Here is a 26,331-nt window from a genome sequence, read left to right as displayed (position 1 = left end):
ATGCAAAAATCGAGGCTGGAGACAATTTCAGAATTACACCTCTACTGTGTTAGTCAATTGTTCTTAGAATCATAGAATCATAGAATATCAGGTTTGGAAGGGACCTCAGGAGGTCATGTAGTCCAACCCCCTGCTCAAAGCAGGACCAATCCCCAATTAAATCATCCCAGCCAGGGCTTTGTCAAGCCTGACCTTAAAAACTTCTAAGGAAGGAGATTCTACCACCTCCCTAGGTAACGCATTCCAGTGTTTCATCACCCTCCTAGTGAAAAAGTTTTTCCTAATATCCAACCTAAACCTCCCCCACTGCAACTTGAGACCATTATTCCTTGTCCTGTCCTCCTCTACCACTGAGAATAGTCTAGAACCATCCTCTCTGGAACCACCTCTCAGGTAGTTGAAAGCAGCTATCAAATCCCCCCTCATTCTTCTCTTCTGCAGACTAAACAATCTCAGTTCCCTCAGCCTCTCCTCATAAATCATGTGTTCCAGACCCCTAATCATTTTTGTTGCCCTCCGCTGGATGTTTTCCAATATTTCCACATCCTTCTTGTAGTGTGGGGCCCAAAACTGGACACAGTACTCCAGATGAGGCCTCACCAATGTCGAATAGAGGGGAATGATCACGTCCCTCGATCTGCTCGCTATGCCCCTACTTATACATCCCAAAATGCCATTGACCTTCTTGGCAACAAGGGCACACTGCTGACTCATATCCAGCTTCTCGTCCACTGTCACCCCTAGGTCCTTTTCCGCAGAACTGCTGCCTAGCCATTCGGTCCCTAGTCTGTAGCGGTGCATTGGGTTCTTCCGTCCTAAGTGCAGGACCCTGCACTTATCCTTATTGAACCTCATCAGATTTCTTTTGGCCCAATCCTCCAATTTGTCTAGGTCCCTCTGTATCCTATCCCTGCCCTCCAGCGTATCTACCACTCCTCCTAGTTTAGTATCATCCGCAAATTTGCTGAGAGTGCAATCCACACCATCCTCCAGATCATTTATGAAGATATTGAACAAAACCGGCCCCAGGACCGACCCCTTGTGCGTTTGAAAGACCTACCTATTGTATTTTCTTGTGCGTTTGAAACTTCTTGTGCGTTTGAAAGACCTACCTATTGTATTTTCACAATAAAAATAATACCACTGAGCTAAATTCTGCTTGCAGTTCCTCACATTCACCTGAGGTCACTGAATTGGTTTGGTAGGATTCCCCTGAGATCAGGGCTAAACCAACCACTGTCAGCATAGATCCATAAACAGCAGTTTGGCCTAGCTGGGTAGAAACTCTTCTTCTTTCCTCCTTCCCTCTAAGTCACCTTCTAAGTCATCCCTTTTTACCTTTGCTATCTTCTTGGGGATGTGAGCCGAGTCCTCTCCTGTAACCTCATGGGCCCAGGTTGTCACCTCCTCAATATCTTCCTGGCTGGTAAGTGGCAAGCTCTCCCCACATCTTCCTTCTTTGGGGTTGGAGTCTGTGTCATGTAGAGTCACTGCTCCCTTGAGTGTATCTTGCTTTGAGTTACTCCAGACTTACACTGCTACATTTAAGAGTAGAAACTGAATGACACTTTTGTCTGAGTAGACACTGCTACATTTGCCCCATTCTATTTTGCACTTCTAAAGTTTGGCCCAGATTCACAAAAGTATTTAGGCTCCTAACTTCCATTGATTTAGAATCTGAGTGTTAGTGCTTTTCGTCCAGGGATAGATATGATTCACTGGGAAACTTGATCTAAACCCGCCTTTTTCCTAAAATGGCACTTCATGGCTTAAAGCACACTACTATGTGTTACCTCCAGTCTACAAGCTCTCTCAAAGATACCATGCTTAGAGTTCCTGAACACTTCTCTGCTAATGCATTTGCCTCCAAGTCATGGAAATCACAATAGTCTTCCAAAAACACATTTCCGCTTTCACCATATTTCAACTAGTGCCTCCAACTCTTAGAGCTTTATTAATTAAGCTAATCATTTATTGCAACAAGACACAATTCAGTCTAATTAGTGGATCCACTCAGTTCTAAACTTCTTCCCCAGGGATATTTCACCTCCTCGTATTAAACATGTATAGCTTGTCTACACTGCCCCAGCAGTTTGGATTACAAGGGTGGGAATAGCAGTGCGTAACAAAGTCTGCACTGTAACTTCCCTGTGTGAATGCTGCAGGTGGGAGCCAAAAGGTTCCCAGTTCATGTTAATGTAGTACTCTTCAAACAGGACTACATTAGTGCAAAATAGGAATCTTTTAGTTTATGCCCACAGAGTCCACACAGGGGAGTTACAGTGCAGCATTCTGGTGTGCATTGCTATTTATACCCCTGTAGTCCAAACTACAGGGCAGTGTAGACATAGGCCTTGTCTACACTAGGGGGGTAAGTCGACATAAATTACGCAACTCCAGATATGTGAACAATGTAGCTGGAGTCAGTGTACCTTAGGTCGACTTACTGTGGTGTCTACTCTGCATCAACAGGAGATGCTCTCCCATCGACTTACCTTACATTTCTCTATCTGGTGGAGTACCGTAGTCAATGGGAGAGTGATCTGTGATCAATTTAGTGGGTCTTCACTAGACCTGCCAAATCAACCCCCGGTAAATTGATCACAGCAGTGTCGATCCCCGATAAGTGTAGACATGCCCATAGCCTTGGAGACACCAAACCCACTCACAAACTTTATTCTCTGAACCAAAAGTCATAACAAAGCCCTACCAGCTTCTCTTAAACCTGCAGTATGATGAAGCCTGCTCCAAGTTGATTATGTTTTTAAAATTATGGTTAGGCTTCAGTAGGATTATTTAGGTGAAAGGGTACTGAATGCCTCCTTTACCCACTCATTCCTCTCTTTAGCTGTTGTGTTATGGAAGAAGTATTGCTGTTTCTTAATATCATTAAATTCTCAGATAGTGCCTAGAAATATAAAGAAATGAAGCAATACACCAGATTTAGTTTTATTCTCTTCATATTTCATAACTAACAATGGGAAGAAGTGGGCAAATGAAAATTCACTAACATGTTTAGATTCAAGGGGTTATTCTTACCCAAATTTTCAGCTCAGAAAGTTTTATAAACTGAAGTAAAGTATAGCCTGGTGTTCACACTTCAGAAATTTTAGAAAAGAGCTTAAAGAATGATCTGAAGGCTGGAAAACCTGCTTTCAGTTTCTTTTAGTTGCTCACTGTAATCTATTGAGTTTATCCAAGAAAAAAAATAGGTGATTTGATCACACTCTACAAGTAACTCTGCAGGGAATAGATTTCTGAGATTGCTCTTTAAACTAGAAGAAAAAAGTATAATGAGAACCAATGCTTGGAACCTGAATCTAGAAAAATTCAAACTAGAAATAAAGGACAATTTTTTAACAGTGAGGGTTAACAACCATTGGAACATCTTATATAGGAATGTGGTGGACTTTCTATCCCTTGAAGTTTTTTTTTTTTTTTTTTTTTTATCATGGCTGGGTATTTTTCTAAAATATATATTTAGAACTCAAATAGAAGTTATGAGTTTGCTGGAGAAATTATTGGGTGAGGCTTTTTGCCTTGTGCTGTTTTATAGGACTGGTTGGAAAATAGAATTTCCATTGCACAGAAAATTCTGACCTTACAGAAAAAATTGTTCCAAATCAAAATGAAAAACTGACATTTCATAATTTTCTGTGAAATGAAAATTCCCCAAAAATGTCATTTGAGATACTTGAAATGTTTTGTTTAGATAATGTCTAATAATTTCATTCTGATCATGTCAAAGTGTTTAGCTTTGATAATTTTGAAACTTAATATGAAGTAAATATATTAATAGAATATAAAAGTCTAAATATGAATCAAAATGAAGACAAATTGAAACATTTTTACTTAAGTGAAACTTTTCAGCATTATTGAAACAAAACAAGAATGGCAAAAAAAATCATTGACATTTTCCATTGTCTTTTTTTTGAAAACACATTTTAATGAAATATTTCAGTATCAGTGAAACTGCATTTTCCAAGGAAAATTTCTCAAAAACTCTTCAACCTATGCAGGAGGTCAGGTTATAGGATCACACTACTCCTATCTGGTCTTAAAATCTATGAATTTATTAATCTAATAAGTGAACAGAGAACCACACTTTTGTCTTAAATGTTAGCACTGCTAGAGATAAATATGACATGCAAGAGCAATTAGGGCTTGATCCTGTCTGACAACAACATCAATGAAAGCATATTGAATCCTTTGGGTACAAGCCTGTAAGTGAGCATACTAGGAACGCTACTCGGAGAAACCATATACTGGCAGCAGTTAGCCTCACATTAAATGTTTTACAGCAGACCTTGCAACGATGTGAAATTTGCCTTGCTGGTAACAGATTTCATTACAAATTCAAATCAAATCCAGGGTTGTGAAAGGATTTTACAATCACTTGTGGATCTTCTTTATGATGAAGAGGTCTGATGATCTGGAGTAAAAATTACACAAAGTTTTGTTTTTGTACGATTTTGACAGAAAATCAGACGAAACTGAGTGGTTTTTATTGAGTTTTACTTTGAGATTTGGAATGTCGTTTGAACTCCAAATGAAACTCAGTGAAAACACAAACTTATACTTATTGAAGTGAAAGGAAATGTTTATGTGCACAAAACCAAACCATCTATTTTAACCCAATTCAAATATTGACACAAAGCATTTTAAACTGCATCAATCCTTGCTTGGACCATTTTTTAAATGACTTGCTGGGATTGAATTGTTTGGATAAGAACACACAGAAAGAAAATCTTTGCCAGTTAGTAACCTGGATGATGGTAATGGGAAGAAAAGATTTCTTTTAAAATTCCTATAAACCAATTATTTATTTTAATTAGGGCTGTTAATAGTGATTAAATTCACTATTAAAAAAGTTAATAGTGCTTAATTGTGCTGTTAAACAATAATAGCGTATCATTTATTTAAATATTTGTGGATGTTTTCTACATTTTCAAATATTGATTTCAATTACAACACAAAGTGTACAGTGCTCACGTTATATTTATTTTTTATTTCAAATGTTTGCACTGTAAAAAATGAAATAGTATTTTTCAATTCACCTAATAAAAGTACTGTAGTACAATCTGTTTATCATGAAAATTGAATTTACAAATGTAGAATTATGTAAAAAACCCTGCATTCAAAAATAAAACAATGTAAAACTTTAGATAATAAAAGTCCACTCAGTCCTTCTTCAGTCAACTGCTCAGACAAACAAGTTTGGTTACAATTTGCAGGAGACAGTGCTACCTGCTTCTTGTTTACAATGTCACCTGAAAGTGAGAACAGGCATTCGCATGGCACTGTTGTAGCTGGTGTCGCAAGATATTTACGCGCCAGATGCGCTAAAGATTCATATGTCCCTTCATGCTTCAACCACCATTCCAGAGAACGTGTATCCACGCTGATGATGGGTTCTGCTTGATAACGATCCAAAGCAGAGCGGACCGATGCATGTTCATTTTCATCATCTGAATCAGATGCCACCAGCAGAAGGCTGATTTTCATTTTTGGTGGTTTGGGTTCTATAGTTTCCACATCAGAGTATTGCTCTTTTAAGACTTCTGAAAGCATGCTCTACAGCTCATCCCTCTCAGATTTTGGATGGCACTTCAGATTCATAAACCTTGGGTCGAGTGCTGTAGCTATTTTTAGAAATCTCTCATTGGTACCTTCCTTGCATTTTGTCAAATCTGCTGTGAAAGTGTTCTTAAAAGAAAGATGTGTTGGGACATCCTCTGAGACTGCTATAACATGAAATATATCGCAGAATGCTGGTAAAGCAGAACAGGAGACATAACAATTCTCTTCCAAGGAGTTCAGTCACAAATTTAATTAACATTTTTTTTTAAACGAGCATCATTAGCATGGAAGCATGTCATCTGGAATGGTGGTTGAAGCATGAAGGGACATATGAATATTTAGCGCATCTGGCACGTAAATACCTTGCAATGCCAGCTACAAAACTGCCATGTGAATGCCAGTTCTCACTTTCAGGTGACACTGTAAATAAGAAGCCGCAGCATCATCTCCCGTAAATTTAAACATACTTGTTTGTTTTGGCGATTGGCTGAACAAGAAGTAGGACTGAGTGGACCTGTAGGCTCTAACTTTTTAGATTGTTTTAGTTTTGAGTGCAGTTACGTAACAAAATCTGCATTTCTAAGTTACACTTTCAAGATAAGGATATTGTACTACAGTACTTGTATGAGGTGAATTGAAAAATACTATTTCTTTTATCATTTTGACAGTGCAAATATTTGTAATCAAAAATATAAAGTAGCACTGTACAGGTTGTATTCTGTGTTATAATAGAAATCAATATATTTGAAAATGTAGAAAAATATCCCAAATATTTAATAAACAATACAATACCAATTGAAATTTAACCGTGTGATTAATTGTGATTAATTTCTTTAATAACAATTAATTTTTTTGAGTTAATCACATGAGTTAACTGCGATTAATCAACAGTCCTACTGTTAATATTTCACCACTTGTGACTCCAGCAATGCACACCCTCAAGCCAGATAGAGACAGAGGGTCTGATCTTGCATTTTTGCATGCCAGAAATGACTGATTGGGAACTGGACCAAGTGAGACAGAAGGGCCTTTTTTGCTATACTTTAAACCCACTATAAGCAATGCATCTGTTACAGTCCTGCTATTTTAGTAAGGGCAGAAGCAAGGCCATGGGGACTGAGCGCTCGGTGCTTGGAGTCCCTGGTGGTTGTTACTTAAAGGAAGCCACAGGCTGCGAAAAACAGGCCAAACAGATCCAAAACAAGAAGTTATTTTTGTTAAAAGCATCAGAAAAAACAGGTCTGGGATGACTGAAAAAAAATACGAAATACAACAGGCAATTTGAGGTCAGTCTCTGATCATCACAACAGCAAGAGGAAGCATGCAGGAAAAATGGGTCACCAGGGAGCCATTGATAACACACAGTCTAGAGACTTTAAGCAACAAAGCCCTCATGTATAACTGATTAAATATTAAAAATAAAACAAAGGGCAGGGGATGGAAATGAAACTTAAAAAATGTTAAACCAAAGATTCCTGCCGGGGATGGATTAGCCTAGAGGAGGGAAAGGAGTACATTTTTATAACTAAAGGCTTTGGGCAAAATCTGGCCATTTCCCAAGTAGGGGCCTCTTTCCTTCCCAAACCACATACAAACAGCTCTCTGAATGCTAGAAGCCCCTGTGTCAGGCCTATGATACCAATTGTGCATGTTCTATCAGCCAGAGGCCTGTCAAGCCCCACCAATCAGCTTGTATGTATGTTGAGGAATGTACAGTAGCCAATGGAGGTGATATGATACTGACCCCATGTGACAGGGATATATTCACCTTGTCCCATGTCATGTAAGTAGGACCAGATAAAAAAAAGTGTCTGAAATAAATGAAAACTGAGAAAATGGAGCATGTGGAGTCATCTGCTCTGATTGCCTCTATACTTGGAGATGGATTTAAAACAAAAACAAACAAACAGACAACCACACACACACACACAGGCTTGGAAATGATTTTTTTCCTCACCTGGACCATGTTCTCTGTAACAGGTTAAATCAAAATCCTGGATCTGAACTCCCTGAAACTTTGGGACAGTTTGGATCCAGATCTGATTTTTATAACTTAGACACATCTCTTGTAATAATCATAAAGGTGTGGGGAGGAGTGGAAAAGAAAGGGCCTGATCTTTACACAACTGAACAATGATTTAAATTAATAAGAAGATGTTTCATACATTTCCAAAGGCCTTATTTTGAGCTGATTTGATTATACCAGGTTTGAACCCAATACATTTTGCAAACCTTTTAAATTTAGGGGGACTTGAAAGCCCTACTGTCCACAACTTCCCTACCCCCTAAAAAACAAACCAACCACATTCTCCTTTCTTTACTAAAAAATTACCAGTGTCCAATAAGAAAGTGGTACCACAAATAGTGGCATTGTCCCTTTATTTACACGCTGTATTCAAGTACAACATGTTCTCCAATTTCCAAATGTACTAGCAGTAGAAAGTACCACTTATCCTGAGGAGGAGACATTCAGATCAGCTATTATGTCTACAAAAAACAAAGGGACTCAAAAATTACAACAAATGAATAGCAATTGTAACTGAAAACAAATTCCAATCAGAATTTATTGGCCACAGACTGTGCCTGAGTTTGACATAGCATCCTGTGTCCACTTTCGTCCACCTATGTAGCTATTGCAGACCCTGATTCATAGTTGTAGGGAAAATTCCAAGCCCACAACCTCGCAACCCTTTGAAAAAACCCATTTATTCAGTCTTTTGGCAGGTTATGAGATATTCACCCATTCATAAGTATTCTTACTGTAGATGAGCTCTTCTCTCAGCCTCTCACTTCCAGGACTATAAAAGCTGGCTTTCATTTTCACAAATAGCAGTGAAGGGTCAAAGCAAGAATGAAAAATGTGTTGCTTTTTTTGCAGACCTGCAAAAATGAGATTTTTTGTTAGTTTCACTTATGGTGCTAAAATCCCTTGAAGTTATTTCTCTTCTGGTGTTGGGGTGGATAATGGTGCTGGTCACACTTTTCAATACTGCTGCTGTAGAAACTTTTGCTATTCAAAATAAAAGTACAAAGAAAAACACTTTCCTTTTCTTCAGGTTATATTAGAGCTTGATTCTGCTCACTGAAGTCAATGGCCAGTTGTCTATGGGAGCAAGGCTGAGCCTTTTCTTCCCTCCCTCCTTTCTTTAAATATTGCTTTAAAACTGGTTTTGCCTATTATTTTATATCTAGGTAAATAGATATCTACAGCTATAGATATCTGGGTTTCTGGTTTCTTATTCACACCTATCAGAAATATGGATGCTCTTTGATGACCACATGCAATTTAAGCAAATACATTTTTAAACATTTCCAATACCACAAGTCATAAGATAGTATGGAAAAGCTGATAAGTCATCCTTAAAAGACCATCTACTGAAACAATAAGAGAGAGTAATTGACACAAGCTTTGACCTCACTGTTGTTGTTAGCCACGAGTAGGGGAGCTAATGACTTCATGTAGGTATTGAACACACTAGCATTCAGCTATTAAAGATTTCTGCAAAAGAATATGTGCATTCTCACTAAACCCCAGAAACTTGTGGGTCTAAACATGCCCCCCTTTCTGGCTTTTAATAGATCACAACCAAATTACATATCATCCATCAAAACATAATATGTTTTAGTATATTGGACACTGAGTGCTGCTTGAAGCTTTCAAAGTGAAGTATTATAAATTATTAAATGTTTTTCTTTCTATTACCTACATCAAAGAACATGGCCATGTTGTACTGCAGAATCAGCTAATGTCGTAGCCGTCTGCTGGGGTATTGTGCAGGAATTTGTGGGAATGATAAGCCACAAGATTTTTGGTTTTACAAGAAGATAAACGCTTACTTTGAAAAACAAGCCTATGAACTTTAATCTTTAGTTTGTAAGTTTACCTACCTAAACTTGAACTGCATATGTAAATTACAATAGCAAATGGTTGGAGTTAGTGAAGATAGATACAAGCAGCTGATTTTTAGCCAAGTGGTTGCAACTTAAATGACCACAAGACAATTCCTAAAGGTACCCTGCCCTGGTAGCAGTGCAAGCAGGAGAATAGCTGCTACCCTGAACTGTCACTTGCCTGCCCTCCTTCCAATATCAAATTCTAAGCATCCTCACTGTTCAAGATCTGAACAGCCTCCTTAAACTGAAGGCCTTCCGTGTAGGGTGACCATATTTCCTTATGCTGAATATAGGACACCTGGTAAAATTACTTGTATTCAAGTGAGTTCAACAGCAATCAGAACTATGCAGTACAAATGTTCAAATTATCACGTTGACTGAGCCCCTGTTAAAAAGAAATACTGTGGAGTTGGATTCTTTTTATTTACCTTATCTTTAAGGCTCATACAGGGAGGGGTTACACACACACACACACACCCCCACCCACCCCTCCCATGCTTGGGGAGAGGTGACACACATTCCCATACACCTCTCTCACATGAGGGGTGACTGACCTGACCCTCCCTGCCCAGAGCTGTCTGCCCTCCATGCCTTTTTGGGCCCCCAGGACAGACCCACCTCTCCTGGTACCTGGTGCCATGTCTTCCTGAGGCAACACCTGTATGTGTTGGGGAGGGTGACATGTAGGGTCACATGCTCCCCCTCCCCAGATTTCTGCCAGGGTTCACACTAAAATGTGGCCAGCAGCAGCCTTTCCACACTGTGTGGGAGGGAAGGGATGGGAGCTGCTTCCAGCTACAGAGGAGGTGGGGGGAAGGGATGACCTGCCATGCTTTTGCAGGACAATTTGCCCGTTTTTAAGAAAAAGTTAGGACACCTGCAGGAGGGATTAAATACTGGACTGTCCCTTTAAAATGGGACATCTGGTCACCCTACTTCAAGGGCCCATGCAGTTCAAGATCATTTCCTAGGGTAACACCAAGCCTTGCCATAACAGCTTCGGTGTTCCTGCAGGTCTGACCCTGTTTGACCTAAAAATAGGTACATGTGTAATCTTGCCGGGAAATGGATTTGGTCCTATCAAGGCTGAATCCCCACTCTGGTACTTGGAGTGCAGAAGGTGGGGGCCCGCAAGGATTTTAAAAATACTGGCCACTCCAGGCTTGTATTACACTCCTGGCTTGATTTACACTCCTGGCTTGGTAAATGCTGCCACCACCCAAATGCAAAAAACCCCCTTGAACCCAGGAAGGAGCACTTGGGAATTCCTCCCTGTGGGGTACCCTCAAGCCCTTTCAGCCCCCTCCAGAGAAGAGCAGAAAAAAAAACCAAAGGAAATTAGCTGTTGCCACCAGCTAATTAAACATATGCACAAACCTCTTAAGACACCAAAAATCCAATTCTGTTCTTAAAAAAGGTAAATTTTATTAAACAAAAAGGAAGAAAATACATCTTGATTTTAAAGGAGCAATTCCAAAAATTAAGCACCCAAAATAGCTCTCTTTGGGGTTCAGCTTAAAGGTTACAAGGAAGCAAAAGCATTTGGGGTTAGCACAGAGGGGATCCACAAGCCAAAATAAAGAAATAAACCTAATCGTGTCTATCTAAACATTCTCTGTCCCAATGATTACTTCTTGGTACGGAAGATAATTTTTCATACCTGGTTCAAACTTCACACAGCATTCCTGCTTATAGCATTGCTGCTCTGCGTCCCTGCAGCCAGAGAAAACAGAAAACAAAGAAGGTTTTTCCCAATTTTAAAAAGTTTTAGTCCTCCTATTGGCTCTTTTGGTCAGGTGCCCACTTTTTTTTTGGTACCTATGCAGGGAGGCTTTTTAATCCTTTACAGGTAAAGCAAGCAGAGAACAGCTACCAAGAGGGATTTTACAGCTAACTGGCTGGCTGTCCATAAAAGGGAGCTACCCTCCACTTCATTTATCACAGGTCAATTTCCTCACATCTGAAGGGCTGTACTTAGAACCTATAGAAAAATGAAAAATAATTGTATATATTGTATATATAGTACATATTGTATATGTTTTTTTAAACAGAAATTAAGGCAAACCTCTGCCCAGTAATATACCCCCCACCCCCGAGCAATTTGGTCTCTATTGTGAAAGCAAACCACCACAGCTGCTGTTAAGCACTGATCTTAGCTTGCATACCCCGCCAGCAAATCAATTCTCAATCCAGTTGTTCTTTCTATCCAGGATTCAGAACATCTGGGTTCAGGTCCTGGCTCTGCTGTGGACTTCTTGTCTGACTGTGGGAGAGTCATTTAATCTGTGTCACAATTCCTCATTCGGATAATAATCCTTCATTTCTCCCATCTTTTTTGGTCTCTGTAAATCACCATCCTGCTACCTCTGTGGGCATACTCTGTGCCTACATGCAATCTTATTGACTTCATGTTGCCCCAGATCTTCACCATTCAATGAGGTCTAGTGAAAAGCCTTCAGCATAAGGGACCAGTTGTCTCCGAAAATGGTGCCTGGCTGAAGCTTATTCGGAGTCCCTGCTGCCAGTTCCTCAATTTGGAACAAGGACTTTGGAATTTGACTTTATATATTTATGAAGAGTGCACTGGAGACTATCCATATATATGTATTAAGAATTTATTGCCTTCTTTTGCCTACTGCTATGCAGATTCTATGATCTGTAAATTTTAGAAACAAAAAGGAGTAATTGAGAGCAGTTGAGGGCAAAGAATGGCCATACAAAGGCAGGATTGCCCTTAATAATGCTTCTGTTATTTTCTAGTGAGTCTGTAAGAAAAAAATATGGATTACTACAAAGCTGTTGTGAAAAAACTATGTCATAAGTGATGATTGAGGGATGAGACAAATGCCTCTATTTCCTGAGAAACAAAGTTATGTCAAAGCAAATACAGACCTTGATCTATGCTTTTTCATTTTTACAGTGTTACTGTTGACTGTATAAATGGGAAAATAAAATAGTTTAAAAAGCTAAGTAGTTCTGAGCTGGGTGCTTATGGTCCCCAAACTGAATAAGCTTGAACTTCAGGCCTATATTCTTCCACCCTTAACTGGAGCAATACTTTACTCCCATTGATCTCAATGCTGTTGGTCTAAAATGTGCAGTGCTTAGGTACTACTGAGAGTGGTAGAATGTGCCCCTTAGTTAGTCATTCCGCTTGTTCCCTGTGTCCTGTTCATTTTTGCAGTCACAGGTTTACAACAGTGTCTGCTATTATTTTCTCAATACCCATTTAGTATCATTTCCACCAACATCCACTTCTACTTTCTTGAATATTTGTTTACAGTGAGAATTCCACCTTGTGAATTATCCACGAGAGCTAAAAGTATTTACCATTCTAACACACAATAAGATTAACCTCCAAAATGACATAGGCATTTTACTACCATTTTATCAGAGTTTTGCCCTTGTTATTGAAGCACAAAGGAAGGCAAAAGCTATTGATCCCAAGTACTGCTGTTATCTTCTAAATCTACAATACTCAAAGTATCTCACAAACATGCATTGCCGGCTTGATATCATGTTTCCCACAGCTGTTATACATAGTACCTGTAAACTGGCCAAGTCTGGCACTGAAAATTTGTTTAGGACATGATTTTTAATCACAACAAAACAAAACTAAACAATGCATTGTTTGTAAATGCAGGTCTAACTGTATCCTATGTTTAAAAGCGCATAGATTATTAGCTGTTAAGTGAAAGACAAAATGAGAAAGTAATTATCACTTACATAGCGCTGTTCAAACATTAACCAGCTATAATCTTCACAACTAGAGCTGGTTGGAAATTCTCCAACACAGTTTCTTCAGAAAGTGCCAATTCATTGAACCCAAAATGATTTTGAACAATGTGGGCTCAACAGTCCCTGAGAGGATCCCTGTCTGGTTCCCTGCCATTTCCCCTGGCAGGTTTCTGGACAGCCCAGGCTTCTAGAGTCCTTGGCTCCAGGGCAGCCTTGTCATGTGGACTGCCCCAGGCCAGGGGAGCCATGGACCCCTGCCTGTAGTTGAGGCTCACAGGGCTTCTGGGCTCCCTGATGCTGATTTGGGAGTCCGGTACATTCTCAGGCTTGCTGGCTCCTTAGACTGCCTGAGTCTCTAGGCTTCCAGACTTCCTAGGCTGCCAGACTGGGGAGTCAGCTGGCCCCTGTTGGTAGTGCTGGAATCCCTGGAGTTGCTGAGTGAAATTGACATGATTCTTGTCAGTTTCACTCCCGCCCACCTCTCAGGAACAGTGAGTGGTTCAGCTTCTGCCAGATATTATAGGGAGTATATTTTGTTTCAGAAACCCCATGTTTTCGTGTTTCTGAAGTGAACTTTTTTGGAATCTCCATTTTTCAGGAAATTTCAGATTTGCAAAAAAAAAAAAAATTACTGAAACCAAAAAGTCAAAATTTCCTGTGAAACAAAACCCTGTCTGGGTAGTTAAGTATTATCCCCATTTTACAGATGGGGAAACTGAGAAAGAGAGAGTACGTGGGTGGATGGAGGCATCTCTTCTCTCTCTTCAAGGGAGCACAGGGACTGCTCTTTCTCATATTCCCATGGAGGCACGTAATGCACCAAGGATGAGTCATGATTTCTGCAGTACAAACTGTGTGCATCTGTATAGGTCTATCAGTGCAACCCTGTATAAAGCCTTCTTGTATAGCAACTTCAATGATCATTTTTAATAACACTGGTTTTAAAATCAGAAGATGATTAGAAGACAGGAAGTGTTCATTTATTAGATGTTGGGTTTAGTGCTCTTTATTTAGAAATGAAATATTCTGAACATAGTATGTATTGTTTGATTATATATTAATATTATGAAAGGAGAGAGAGAGAGAGAGAGAGAGATCAGTGGTAATGTTTTAGCCAATTTTAGTCTCCAGCTGAACTGTGGTTTGTATCCAGGGCCCTGGTTCTGCAAACACTTACACAGTTGTTTAACTTCAAACACCCAAGAAGCCCTATGGACATTAATTTACTACTCATGGGAGTACAGTCAAGCACATGTGCAAATGATTGCGGGATAGGGGACTAGATTTGAAAAGACATGTGAACACATTTACTGCTAGAACTGGGTAAAATTTATTGCCTGAGATTTTTTGTTGACAAAAATACGTATCCAGTGACAACAAAATCTTTTGCACATTTGTCTTGGTTTTGCTGAATTGTTCGTTTTGGGGAAAAAGATGAATTCCAAACAGCCAGAATAGTTTGTTTCAGCATATTTGAAATGAAACCTTTCAATTTTTCAGTTCAAATAGACTTTTCATTTCTAAATTTCCTACAGTGTATATAATATACATATAATATACCCTAAAACATGTTCAAAATCCAATTAAAAAGATTCCAAACAATTTTAACACTGAGTCACAGAAAACTGATAAATTTTGTTTTTGATTTGACCTGAAACAGTTTTTTCCAGAATTGCCAGCAAACCCAAATCTGTTATTCACCCAGCCGTATTTACAGCCAACTACAGTATGTCAAGAGGCATCACAGTTTTGTTCTAAGAAAACCATTACCAAGGCCAAATTGTAAATCATATTTGTCATGGTATGTTGTAAATTTAATTAAAATAGAACTCTCTCTCAAGAGAAATGAGAATTTCTGTGCAGGAGGAATTCTTGGGTAAAGAGAGTGCTTAAACATAAGGATATACAAGTAATCAGCCTGTGTCATGAAAGAAACATGATTTGTATGCCTTGTATAAAGGTCTCCTCCTGAGTATGGCAGGCAGTAATTGTAACTGTTCAGCTTTTGTGCACAAATGCTTTTAATAAATACAAGATGGGAAGATAAGTCATTGGTTTAGACATTTTAGGTAGCAGCTACATAACTCACAGTAGTTAGCGAATGGGAGAGGAAGGCCCAGATCCACAAAGGTATTTAGGCTTCAGTTGAAATCAATGGAAGAGAGGCACCTAAATAGCTTTATGGATCTGGGCTTGTAAGTGACCAAGTTGCTCACATGCCCATAAGAGCTATAATTCACTGACCATACTGAGAGTTCTCACAGATTGTAGTTTGGCATTTCTTTATTAAGTTACCAGTCCTGCACTGAGAACCTTTAGGGTCGTTCCGTTGACTTCACTGGGTCTCTGCTTGGATCCTCCTGTGCAGTTCTCATTGGAGGATTGAGGCGTAAATATGCATGCCTGAAATGACTCCTTGTGCTGGTTAGATAATTTGCTACTTTGGCTTTATCCTCAATAGCAGAAACCAATTTAGAATCTGATCTTACAGGGGGTGAGCACCTGAAACTCAATTTCAGGGTCTAGTTTCTGTCTGGCGACTGTTGGTTAGGAAAAACCAAGAGACGTGTGCATTTTAATAATTGCAGTTTGAATTCTTGTCTAGGGCACATGCAGGTGAGTACGCATTCTTTTAGCTTTCTGAGCATGTGCTTATCTAAATCTAAGGAAATCAAATAAGTAAACTTCCATTTTACAGCAATAGGACTTGTGGACACTCAGTGCAGACTGCCTTACATGAAATCACCCCAGGAGTCTGGCAATTCGTCCATTACGAGATTGATATTTTCAGATTTTCATAATTAAAGGATACTAAAAAACAAAACATAAGAAACACAAAAATACTACACTGATCTAATGTTGTTTTGGACTTAAATCAATGAAGTGTGGATATTTGCATTTTAGGATCAAATCTGCAATACCTATACACAATTGGGTGTCACCTTAATGTTGTTCTTATACTTTTTTCCACTGAATGCATCCGATGAAGTGGGCTGTAGCTCACGAAAGCTTATGCTCAAATAAATTTGTTAGTCTCTAAGGTGCCACAAGTACTCCTTTTCTTTTTGCGGATACAGACTGACACGGCTGCTACTATGAAACCTGACTTTAGAAACTGGAGATTTGATCATTAATTGTAAATTGATATGCTGTTACTTGTTTGTCACAATAATATAAGTAATAAATTGATATGGATATACACAAAATGTTTTATATATCAGAAGATAGCTTCCAGAAATTATAAATATAACAATAAGGTTGAAGTGTATTTTGTTTTGTTCATAATAGATCTTCAGTGTAAAGATGTTAAGTTGCACTGTGAAGTCATGATTAAATTTAATGCTATAATGATGGAAAGGTGTTTTTGCTACACCATTTGGACTCTAGGAAAATAACTTTTCAGCTACTGTAGTTTTTCATTCCTTGATATCCATTCCATGTAGATGGCAATATGCACTATATAATATATATGCATTGTAATATTTGAGGTTGCATTTCATGTAGAGAGAATGTTTTTTTCCCAAAGAGCCACTGCATGAGTAGAAAGGGTTCAAAATTATACTCAAGCAATGTATGAGGTAACAAATTATTATTATGTGTCATTTTTCATTCCCATGCCTGGATGACTTTGGGTACTGTTGAGAGCTTAATGTTCTTTTTCAAGCCTTTACTTTTTTAAAACCAGAGAACGGTTATTACTTAAATGACAGAAATGTACAGTACATCTGTTAAAATTTTTTTAGCATTTGTTGTCAGGTGTGCAAAACTGTTAACTCAGAAATAGCTTAGAATGAGGGATTATTTTCTGGTTGTATGTTAGAATAGGTTAACTTATTTTTAGAAATATGCCAAACATTTTCATAGCACCTTGTCATTTATATCACCATTGGATCATCATAAATACCTGGTAGATATTAGGATCACCTAATATTTGTTCTCACTTGTTACTGACAAAATAGCAGTCTTTTGTGGAGAACCTGGTTATTAATACAGCTATGAGAGAAAAAATTGTTGCCAGCAAAAATTGTAACATCCCACTGGAAACAAATAGAATAAATTGTAAATTACTACATCTTTACCCTCTGTGACAAAGCTCCGAGCCTGTACTGGTGGGTCCCATGCTTCCAGACAGATTCAGTGGCCTCAGAAGCTTCCTTAGGCCCTCAATAGGATCTCCCTTTTATCTCCCTTTATAGCGGCAAAGGTCACAGCTTATTGAGCTACTTTCATCACAGGCCAGTATGGGAGGTGGGAAGATGGAATACCCCCAGTCTCTGTTGCTCCTTAGAGCTCAGTAGGTGCAGTTTGGCCTCCTGCCTGGACCAAAGTCTGCTTCCCCTCTCAAGGGAATCTCTGTAAAGTATGTGGGGAAAGGGGGGAACCGAGGTCCACCCTCTACTCCAGGTTCCAGCCCAGGGACCCTAATGTTAGCAGCTGTTAGCAGTTTTCCCTTTACCACTGACGCTGCTTTGATTCCCTGGGCCAGTTCCCCATGGTCCCCTTTTCCTAGCCTCACCCTTACCTCAGGATTCAGCCATGCTTCCTCTCCTCCCACTCCTTTCACCTGGGCTTCCCCTGAGGTAACTGGAAAGGAGAGCTTTTAAGCAGTATGAGTGAGACCTTGACTGATTCCACCTGTCTCCAGTAGCCTCATGGCCTTAACTGGTTAATTGATGTCAGGTGTCTTGATTAGCCTGGAGTAGCCTTTGTTTGGCTATCCAGGGAACAGGGACCTGCTCATTCTGAAGCTTCTACTACTCTCTTATATCCTCTGGTCTAAGTCTGTTACACTTCTATGCAAACATTGTTTTTGCAGTAAAATGGCAGGTGTTTTCACTTGCAAAATGTGGTTTTGTTTTTATGTGAAATAGAGAAAAGTTGAAGGTAAAACACGGTGTTTTGCTTTCACCAAACTGGTGAAATTACGATTGTTGTCATAAAGAAGTTCATGACCAGTGGTGAAAAAGGTGACATTTTTGTCTTTGACCAAATCCAGTGATTTTCATAAGAACTTTAAAAAAAACATCATATTTATTTATGACAATTGATAGTTTCATACTGTTTCACACTGCGTTAGCTGCTAGTGACTTGCTTAAATCCTGACCCTGCGCTGTGATCTACCTGAGTGGAGAACAATTGAGATCAATGGGATTGTGCATAGTATAGTGGTATGTGGTCCAAATATAAATCTATAGTTGAGCAAAAAACACCAGGTCATAACCTATTTTTAAGGTCTAAAAGTTATTCTTTTAAACTCCCTAACATGAGAAAACCTTAGCTGTCACTGTCTGGATCCTGCACCTCTTCAGATTCCATTACTCCTGGACTGTACCACCTTCACAATGAAGTGCTTCAGAAGATCTAGGACTGGATTGAAGGTTATTAGGGAGCTAGTTCTTAAGGAGAAAGTAATTATTGTAAATAATATTTTAACCCCCCCAACAAAACCCTAAGGGCTGAATACCCTGAGGTACAATGATTTGGTGCTCTTCCTGACTAAGTGTGCCATAAGACAGGCTCTCAGTGAATTTCTTGCCTGGTATTCTCAAAATGTGTATAACCCTGGTGTCGCAAAATTCCACCTGTGCTGCAGAGAGTTTCCCAACCTACAGGATTTATTCCATTGGATAACACTGAGTTTAAGATCCTTTCCTGCAGCACTGTTAAAATGTAAAGGTTCTAATTATCTCCAGTTCCTGCTCCTGTCGGGGAAAAAAAACCATAAATATTGCCTCTGAGTTTGTGTTTATTCAGCGATTAATAATTTAGACTTTCCATTGGCAACACAGGTGGTTAAATGATTAAGACAACTTAATTAAAAATGCTGTAATAGCAACTGGAAAAATTCAGTGTATGGTTCCCGTGAAAGGACTACAAGTTCGCTATCTCATTCCTCTAACCATAATATTTACTGTTAATCATTGTCCAGATTACCCACCCCTGGAAAAGAAGTTCTGAATGCAGGATAACTGTCAACCCACAGGTATTTTCCTAGGCTAAATGCAATCCTGTGACAAAATGATGAGCCAGATTCTCAACAGGTATATATCACTGCTTTGCTGATTTACCCCAGTTGAGGATCTGGCTTGATATGTTCTTTTAAGTTTTGGATACAGTGAATGATAAACACATACGTAACTTGCACCAGGTGTCATCATGTTTAAGCTTCTCGTTGCATGTAATCGTTGCTGATTTTTGGTTAGATGAGTTAGACACTCCCTCTGGACATGATAAACATGATAAAGTTTTTTTGGCTGAACTGTCTCCTCCAATCAAACTGGTATCTTGTTTTCCTTGTCTGTTTTGCCATGGGTTTATTAAGTTAAATATTAATAAACAGTTCAGAGTTTCACCTCAATTAATTAGTTTTGCTTTTTTGTGTGTGTGCGCATGCAGGTGGCGTTTGCATTGCTCAGTCGCTAAAAATCCCCCGTGAACCGAGACTGGGAGAATTTGACAAGATCATCAAGCGCTTGTTGGAAACTCCTAATGCTCGAGCAGTGATTATGTTTGCAAACGAGGATGATATTAGGTGCTTTTAATTTTCTTAATTTTTTATGTTGAAGAAGTTACCTCTTTGCAGAAAGTCCCTTTCTGGGAGCCCGTGTCTGATTTCCTAACAGATTTCAGATTTCAATCCAATGTAAGGTTCCCATTATACCGTATGCTATGCCACTGCTCCACAGAGACCCCAAACTTCCTAAGAATGAAGATGGTGTATATTGTAACTTGAGGACGGAAAAAGATGAAGCAAATAAGAATGATAGACAGAATAATATGTTTAAGCGTAAGGATGAGGCAAATTAATATTTACCGTCCTGTAGCTTGAGTGCTGAACTCTGTCTTTTGAGAAATATGCTTTAGACTGTCAGAACAATTGACCAATTGGTTGAAGACAGGCTATTTATGTATAACCAGAACCAATGCTGCAGGGGGACTCTAGTCAGTAACATTTCTTGGTAAATGAGTTATATCTAATTAGTCGTTTGTTTATTTGCAGGCGAATATTAGAAGCAGCCAAAAAAACTAATCAAACTGGACATTTTCTTTGGATTGGCTCAGATAGTTGGGGGTCAAAAATTTCACCCGTTTACCAACAGGAAGAGATTGCAGAAGGAGCAGTCACCATTCTGCCCAAAAGAGCTTCGATCGATGGTAAGAACTTATAGTAATGACACAAAAGACACACTTTAAGACTTACATTTAGTTGATGAGAATCTCCTATTTACTTCACGCGGTATTGAATGCAATGCAGACCTCCATGGGAATTGAGGGCACTTGGCACCTTGCAAGATCGGGCCTTTACTGTATATTGATGTTGAATTGGCGGGTTTATTGACCACCTGCATTGCATTTTTTTCAGCTGTAGTATTTCACAGCAGCATTATCGATTGGGTTTCATCAAATAATTGCTATAGCAGTTTCAAGAACATCTTTCTAAAACAAATATTAATAGCAAATGTAGTTATTTTTATATTCCCAAATACCACTTTATTCTTTAAAAAAATCTGTACCCAGGTAGTTTATATCTCTAGGCAATGGAGATATGCATTGCATTCTTGTTATGCAAACCAAACAGATCCACCAAAAACTTGTAAATGTATTCTTCTGCATCCTGTGTCATATTTGTATGGTTTTTTTTCTTTTTTGTTTAATTTTAGGATTTGATAGATATTTTCGGAGCCGCACCCTGGCTAATAATCGAAGAAATGTGTGGTTTGCAGAATTTTGGGAGGAGAATTTTGGATGCAAGTTAGGATCACATGGAAAAAGAAACAGCAATATTAAGAAATGCACAGGTAACACATTAGAATAAAATACTTTCTTCAAATTCTTTGTAATCTATTACAAGACAGACTGGTAAGGAACTTGCTTGGTCCCTTGAGAGGTTGCTTAAGACAAATTTCACTGTATTCTTATACCAGTCTCATTCCACCTTGAAATATAAATTGTGATACCTTCTTGTCTATACTGGAGGGTGCAAACTCTTATTAGGGTGTTGCTTTAGTCACATGTTTGTTAGACAGCCTTATAGCGTGTCTCACTTTAAGAGAGTACCATATCTTTTACCCTGTGGAACTTACAAGATTTGAAGACTGCGCCAACAGCGATTGCTACACCTGCAAAGAAAATGTGATGAGTTTCAGCAAAGGCAAAAGGAGGCCTGTTGGGGAGCAAAAGGGGGTATTTAATTTATCCACATCTAAAGATGGTTCAGGTTTGGGTAAATATTTGGATTGAAGTTCAGACTGGGTCTTATTTTTCACTGAACTACTGTTTCAAACTATATGCAAATGAATACAAAACTGATGTTCTTTTCACTCTTGACACATGTAAGCTATGAGTGAGATTACTTGTTGTCTTCACTCTGGGTCAGATCCTGAAGTCCTTACTCAGTTTATATACTGTGTTTAAGGACTGAATAAGAACTGAATAAAGAGCTCCCTGTGGGAAGGAAATAGTCATTTTCTGATATACTCTTGTGAACACTGAACAAAAAGCTTGATACATCTAGTGCAGGGTTCTAATTTTAACCAGGGACTATTAGCTCAGGTGTCCCAGCTCATCACATTTATGAATTTGAAGCACCACGAGTTGGTCTCTGAGATACACACGATACCAGCTATACGTGTCTTTATAAATTCGAATCAACACTTTCAATTGCAAATGGAAACAAACTGGGAGCCAGTGCAGTTTATGGAGCACACTTGTAATGTGCTCCATGTGTAAATTATTGCTACGGAACCTCACATTCTGCATTCTAACAGAAAAAGTGAGACCCTCTTTGCTAAGCAAAAGGTGGAATGAAGTATTCTTGGACACCAATATCGTCTGCGCATCCTGAAACAGACAAAGATCTAACAGGGCCGCTAGACTAGGGACATTTAGTTATAACTCCTGGTTATACATATGAAGGAGCAGAAATCTCCTCTTTGGTCAGACACTGGGAATGCTGAATGACCAGTCCATCTGGATCTGATGAATCACAGAACAGCTTCCCGGTGGCACTGCAGCACACACTATTTCATTCTCTCATGATGGCCTCCCATGCACAATGCAAAAAAAGTATGACAGACTAGAATCTTGTGTTACCCCCCATAAGAGAGCCCTTGAGGCAATGAATCATAGCGCATTACTATATTCTAGTTCCTCTCAGAGACTAAATAATAGAGTGCCTGAAGCATGACTTCATCTCGGCCTTTTCAGGTCCAGAGATGTGTTAACAATACCTCATGGTCAAGTGTGTTCTGATACAATGGTGGTAACGTTAAAGCAGTAAAAGCTGCTAATGTCCTAAACCAAGGACATTGATTTTAGAATCAGAATGTCAAAGGAAAATGTATGAATACAACTTTTGCAAAACTTCAATTTTGAAAATCTTAGGATAGCTTTCACTTAGATCCCTTGTCCCTCCCTCCCTCAGCCCCAAGTTAGGATCTCAGTTTCTTCCCTTTGGAACTATTGCGTCTGCAATTGCATGTTCACATTGGTCTCACCTTCTATAGAAACTTTTCCTCTCTTGTTTTTCTGCTAGCTGTCCCTTTAAATTTGAGACAAGCAAATGCAGCTGCAGTTTGCCATATTGCAAATGTAGGCTGTCCATATGTGATCTCTGTCTACTATCCACCAAAGGGACTAGCCCAATCTCTGTGCCATGCCAATGCCAAAGGGATGGGCCAAGTAAATCTGAGGGCTCCAGATATAGCCAGTGGTACCTCCACACAACCCTCTCAATAATCTTCCTCAACAAAGAAATTTACTGGCAGGGTGATAATTGTCAAGTTTATCAGCCTCAGAAGATGGTTTTGTTATCAGGCCTTTGCTCATTCTCTCTTTTAAGAGATGTGGGTGCTTCGTTCTTCTGAGGGGAAGCATCTATATTCTCCACCAATAATGAAATAAATGTTCCCACACTATTTTAACAACTCAAGTGGGGTGTGGCCCTGTTATCAGCTCATAGCCTGAAGTACCTAGAGACAGAGACGCGGACTTTCTAATGTGCCAGGGGGTGCTTGACCCCTGCTCTGCCCCAGACCCCGCCCCCACTCCATCCCTTCCCTCAAGACCCCACCCCTGCCCTGCCTCTTCCCGCCTCTGCTGCACGCCTGCCATGCCTCTTCCTGCCCCATTCTGCCCCTCACCCAAGTGTGCCCCACCCTCTCTCCTCCCCCTCTGAGCTGATCTACGGCAGGCAGGAGGTGCTGGGAGGGAGGGAGAGGTGCTGATTGCTGGGGCCAGCAGTGGGTGCTCAGCACCTGCCTTTTTTTTTTTCCCTCAGTGCTCCAGCCCCAGAGCACCCATGAAGTCGGCACCTATGCCTCTAGAGTGAGTGAAACTGGATGGAATTCAAATAAGGCTTCAGATTTTTATTACATCGGTCTGCTACCAAGGCCTCTGCCAATCTAATCCAAATAGTTTGATCCATGAAGTTAATAGAAACCACTTCAGAGTGAAAAAAGCTCAACTGTAATCCAGAAAAAGACAAACTGGGTTCACCAGGTTTCTACCATTGGAACAGTTCTCCTGATCAGGATTTGCCCTACATCACAATAGTGGTATATAGAGCTGGGCGAAGTATTTCAGACCGGATTCAGATCCCTGCTCTAGAGTGGAGATTTGGAGCTGGGTGTCTCATTTCCTAGGTGAGCATCCTAACTACTGTGCTACAGGTTATAAGAAGGTGAAGGAGGCTGCTCCTTCACCACCTGTTCTCCTATTTTGTGAATGTAGACCTTCATTAAATGCCTGGGAACAAAATATTTTGGGTCAAATATTTTTTTCAAATTGCTGAAAATTCAAAAAAATTGGATTCAGTTTGACTCGAAACAAATTATTGTGGATTTTTTTTAGAACTGTCAGCAAACTGAAAAATCAGATGTCCATTCAGGTTTAGAGAGAGGATTTTTAAAAGACTATATACCGCTCAGAGTGCTTCGTGCTTCCCTCAGGCCTCTAACAATATTAATTATTCTTATTAATTATAGTTATGGTTCACTAGATCATACTCTGTTTAATGAAAATTGCATTTTTAAAAAGCAGCCTTTGTTTTCAAGCCTTTGTTTTGTACTTCATTATTTATACGTTTGTTATTGCTTTCTTACCTTTTAAAGATTTTAGGCTTCTGAGCTGAGTGAAATTAGTGGAGTTTTCCTTTCAAGTTTTCCTGATAATATACTGCCCTTTTTTGGCCAGCTCACATTCAGCAATCATTCTCCGAGATCAGGGATTGGCGACCTTTCGCACACTGCTTCCCGCAGCCCCCATTGGCCTGGAGTGGCGAACCGCAGCCAGTGGGGGCTGCGATCGGCCGAACCTGCAGACGCAGCAGGTAAACAAACCGGCCCTGCCCTCCTGGGGGCTTACCCTGGAGGGCCTCGTGCCAAAGGTTGCCGATCCCTGACCTACATACTGCAAAAATATTTATTTTTTCTTGATGTTAACTTTAGCAACAGGACTCTGAGTGTTTGTATGTATGAATCAAGTGATAGTGACTAGAATGGTATATTGAAGGATATGAGGTTGTTCTTGTGAAAACCTTCCTGGAATAAAAAGTTATCAAATCAGACCATTAACTTAGCATGGATGAAACAATAATTACAAAATTATCCGTAAATCCTTTCATTGAAAGAAGGAAAAATCATGCATAAAGATGGTTCTCTCTGTTGCTGTAATTTACTATGCAGGAGTGGTGCAATTAACAGTTTTGACCCACACATGAAGGCTATCTGGAGACCATTTTGCATATTCATTAAGGTAGCAGAGCTTTTCCTTCCCAGCAAGTCAATATTTTGGAAGGGACGATTCTGTCAGAGAAGCTTGGCAACTGTTTCTCCTGCACATAGGAGTCTTAATTTGCGAGGGTGGAATGAGGGAAAGCTCCTCTATCATTATCAATACTAATGCACAAAAGACAGAAGTGATCAATTAATATTTCTGTTTTGTATTTGGAAAAAAAAACAGATGATATGGTCATATTATATGATAACATTATTTCCATTTCACTAGTTTCTCAAGACAATATTAAACAGCAGCCACTTAAATTAGCACTTTTAAATAAGCAAGACTGGATAACTGGCATCGAAGAGTTGTAAAAGAGCTGGCTGAGGAACTGTCTGGACCATTAATGTTGATTTTTAAGAAGTATTGGAACACTGGGGTTGTTCCAGAAGACAGGAAAAAATCAAATCTTGTGCCAATATTTAAAAAGTATAAATGGGATGGCCTGGAAAATTATAGCCCTGTCTGTCTGAAACTGATCTTGGGCAAGATAATGGAGAGGCTGATATGGGAATCAATTAATAAAGAATAAAAGGAGGATAATATAATGAATACCAGTCAACATAGGTTTATGGAAAATAGATTCTGTCAAACTAACTTGACATTTTTTTTTTGCTGAGATTACTAGTTTGGTCGATAAAGGTAATAATGTTGTTGTAATATACTTAAATTTCAGTAAGGCATTTGACTTGGTACCACATTATATTTTGATTAAAAACCTGGAAAGATATAAATTTAACCTGGCACACGTTAAATGGAATAAAAGCTGGCTAATGGACTGGTCCTAAAATGTAACAGTAAATGGGGAATCCTCATCTAGCGAGATCCCATAGGGACTAGTTCTAGGCCCTACACTATTTAACATTTTTATCAATTACCTGGTAGAAAAATTAAATCATCACTGAAAGTTCGCAGATGACATAAAAATTGGGGAGTGGTAAATAATAAAGAAGACGGGTCACTGAAACAGAGCGATCTGGATTGCTTGGTATACTGGGTGCAAGCAAACAATATGCATTTCAATATGGCTAAATGTAAATGTATACATCTAGGAACAAATAATATAGGCTGCACTTACAGGATGGTGGAGTCTATCCTGGGAAGCAATCACTCTGAATGTTGTGGTATATAATCAGCTGAACGTAAGCTTCCAGTGCAATGCTGAGGCCAAAAGGGCTAATGCCATCCTTGGATGCAAAAACAGGGGGATCTCAAGGAGTAGAGAGGTTATTTTACCTCTGTGTTTGGCACTGGTGTGACTGATGTTAGAATATTATGTCCAGTTCTGGTGTCCACAATTCAAGAAGGACGTTGATAAATTGGAAAGGGTTCAGAGAAGAG

At 39.3% G+C, this 26,331-nt stretch overlaps 1 protein-coding gene across 2 annotated transcripts in view; it reads left to right on the top strand.

Annotated features, from left to right (window-relative positions):
* GRM8 (glutamate metabotropic receptor 8) overlaps nt 1-26,331 on the top strand; it is a 462,724-nt gene that overhangs the window by 197,757 nt on the left and 238,636 nt on the right. For both annotated transcript variants that reach the window (XM_043550467.1, XM_007056854.3), the window contains exons 4-6: nt 19,609-19,744; nt 20,213-20,367; nt 20,874-21,011. In XM_043550467.1, coding sequence (XP_043406402.1) covers nt 19,609-19,744; nt 20,213-20,367; nt 20,874-21,011 — 429 coding nt within the window. The remainder of the gene's footprint in view (nt 1-19,608; nt 19,745-20,212; nt 20,368-20,873; nt 21,012-26,331) is intronic.

Source organism: Chelonia mydas, chromosome 1, assembly GCF_015237465.2.
Source record: "Chelonia mydas isolate rCheMyd1 chromosome 1, rCheMyd1.pri.v2, whole genome shotgun sequence".
Classification (NCBI taxonomy): domain Eukaryota; kingdom Metazoa; phylum Chordata; order Testudines; family Cheloniidae; genus Chelonia; species Chelonia mydas.
The sequence above is the reverse complement of the archived record's forward strand: the minus strand, read 5'-3'. Positions and strand labels throughout refer to the sequence as shown.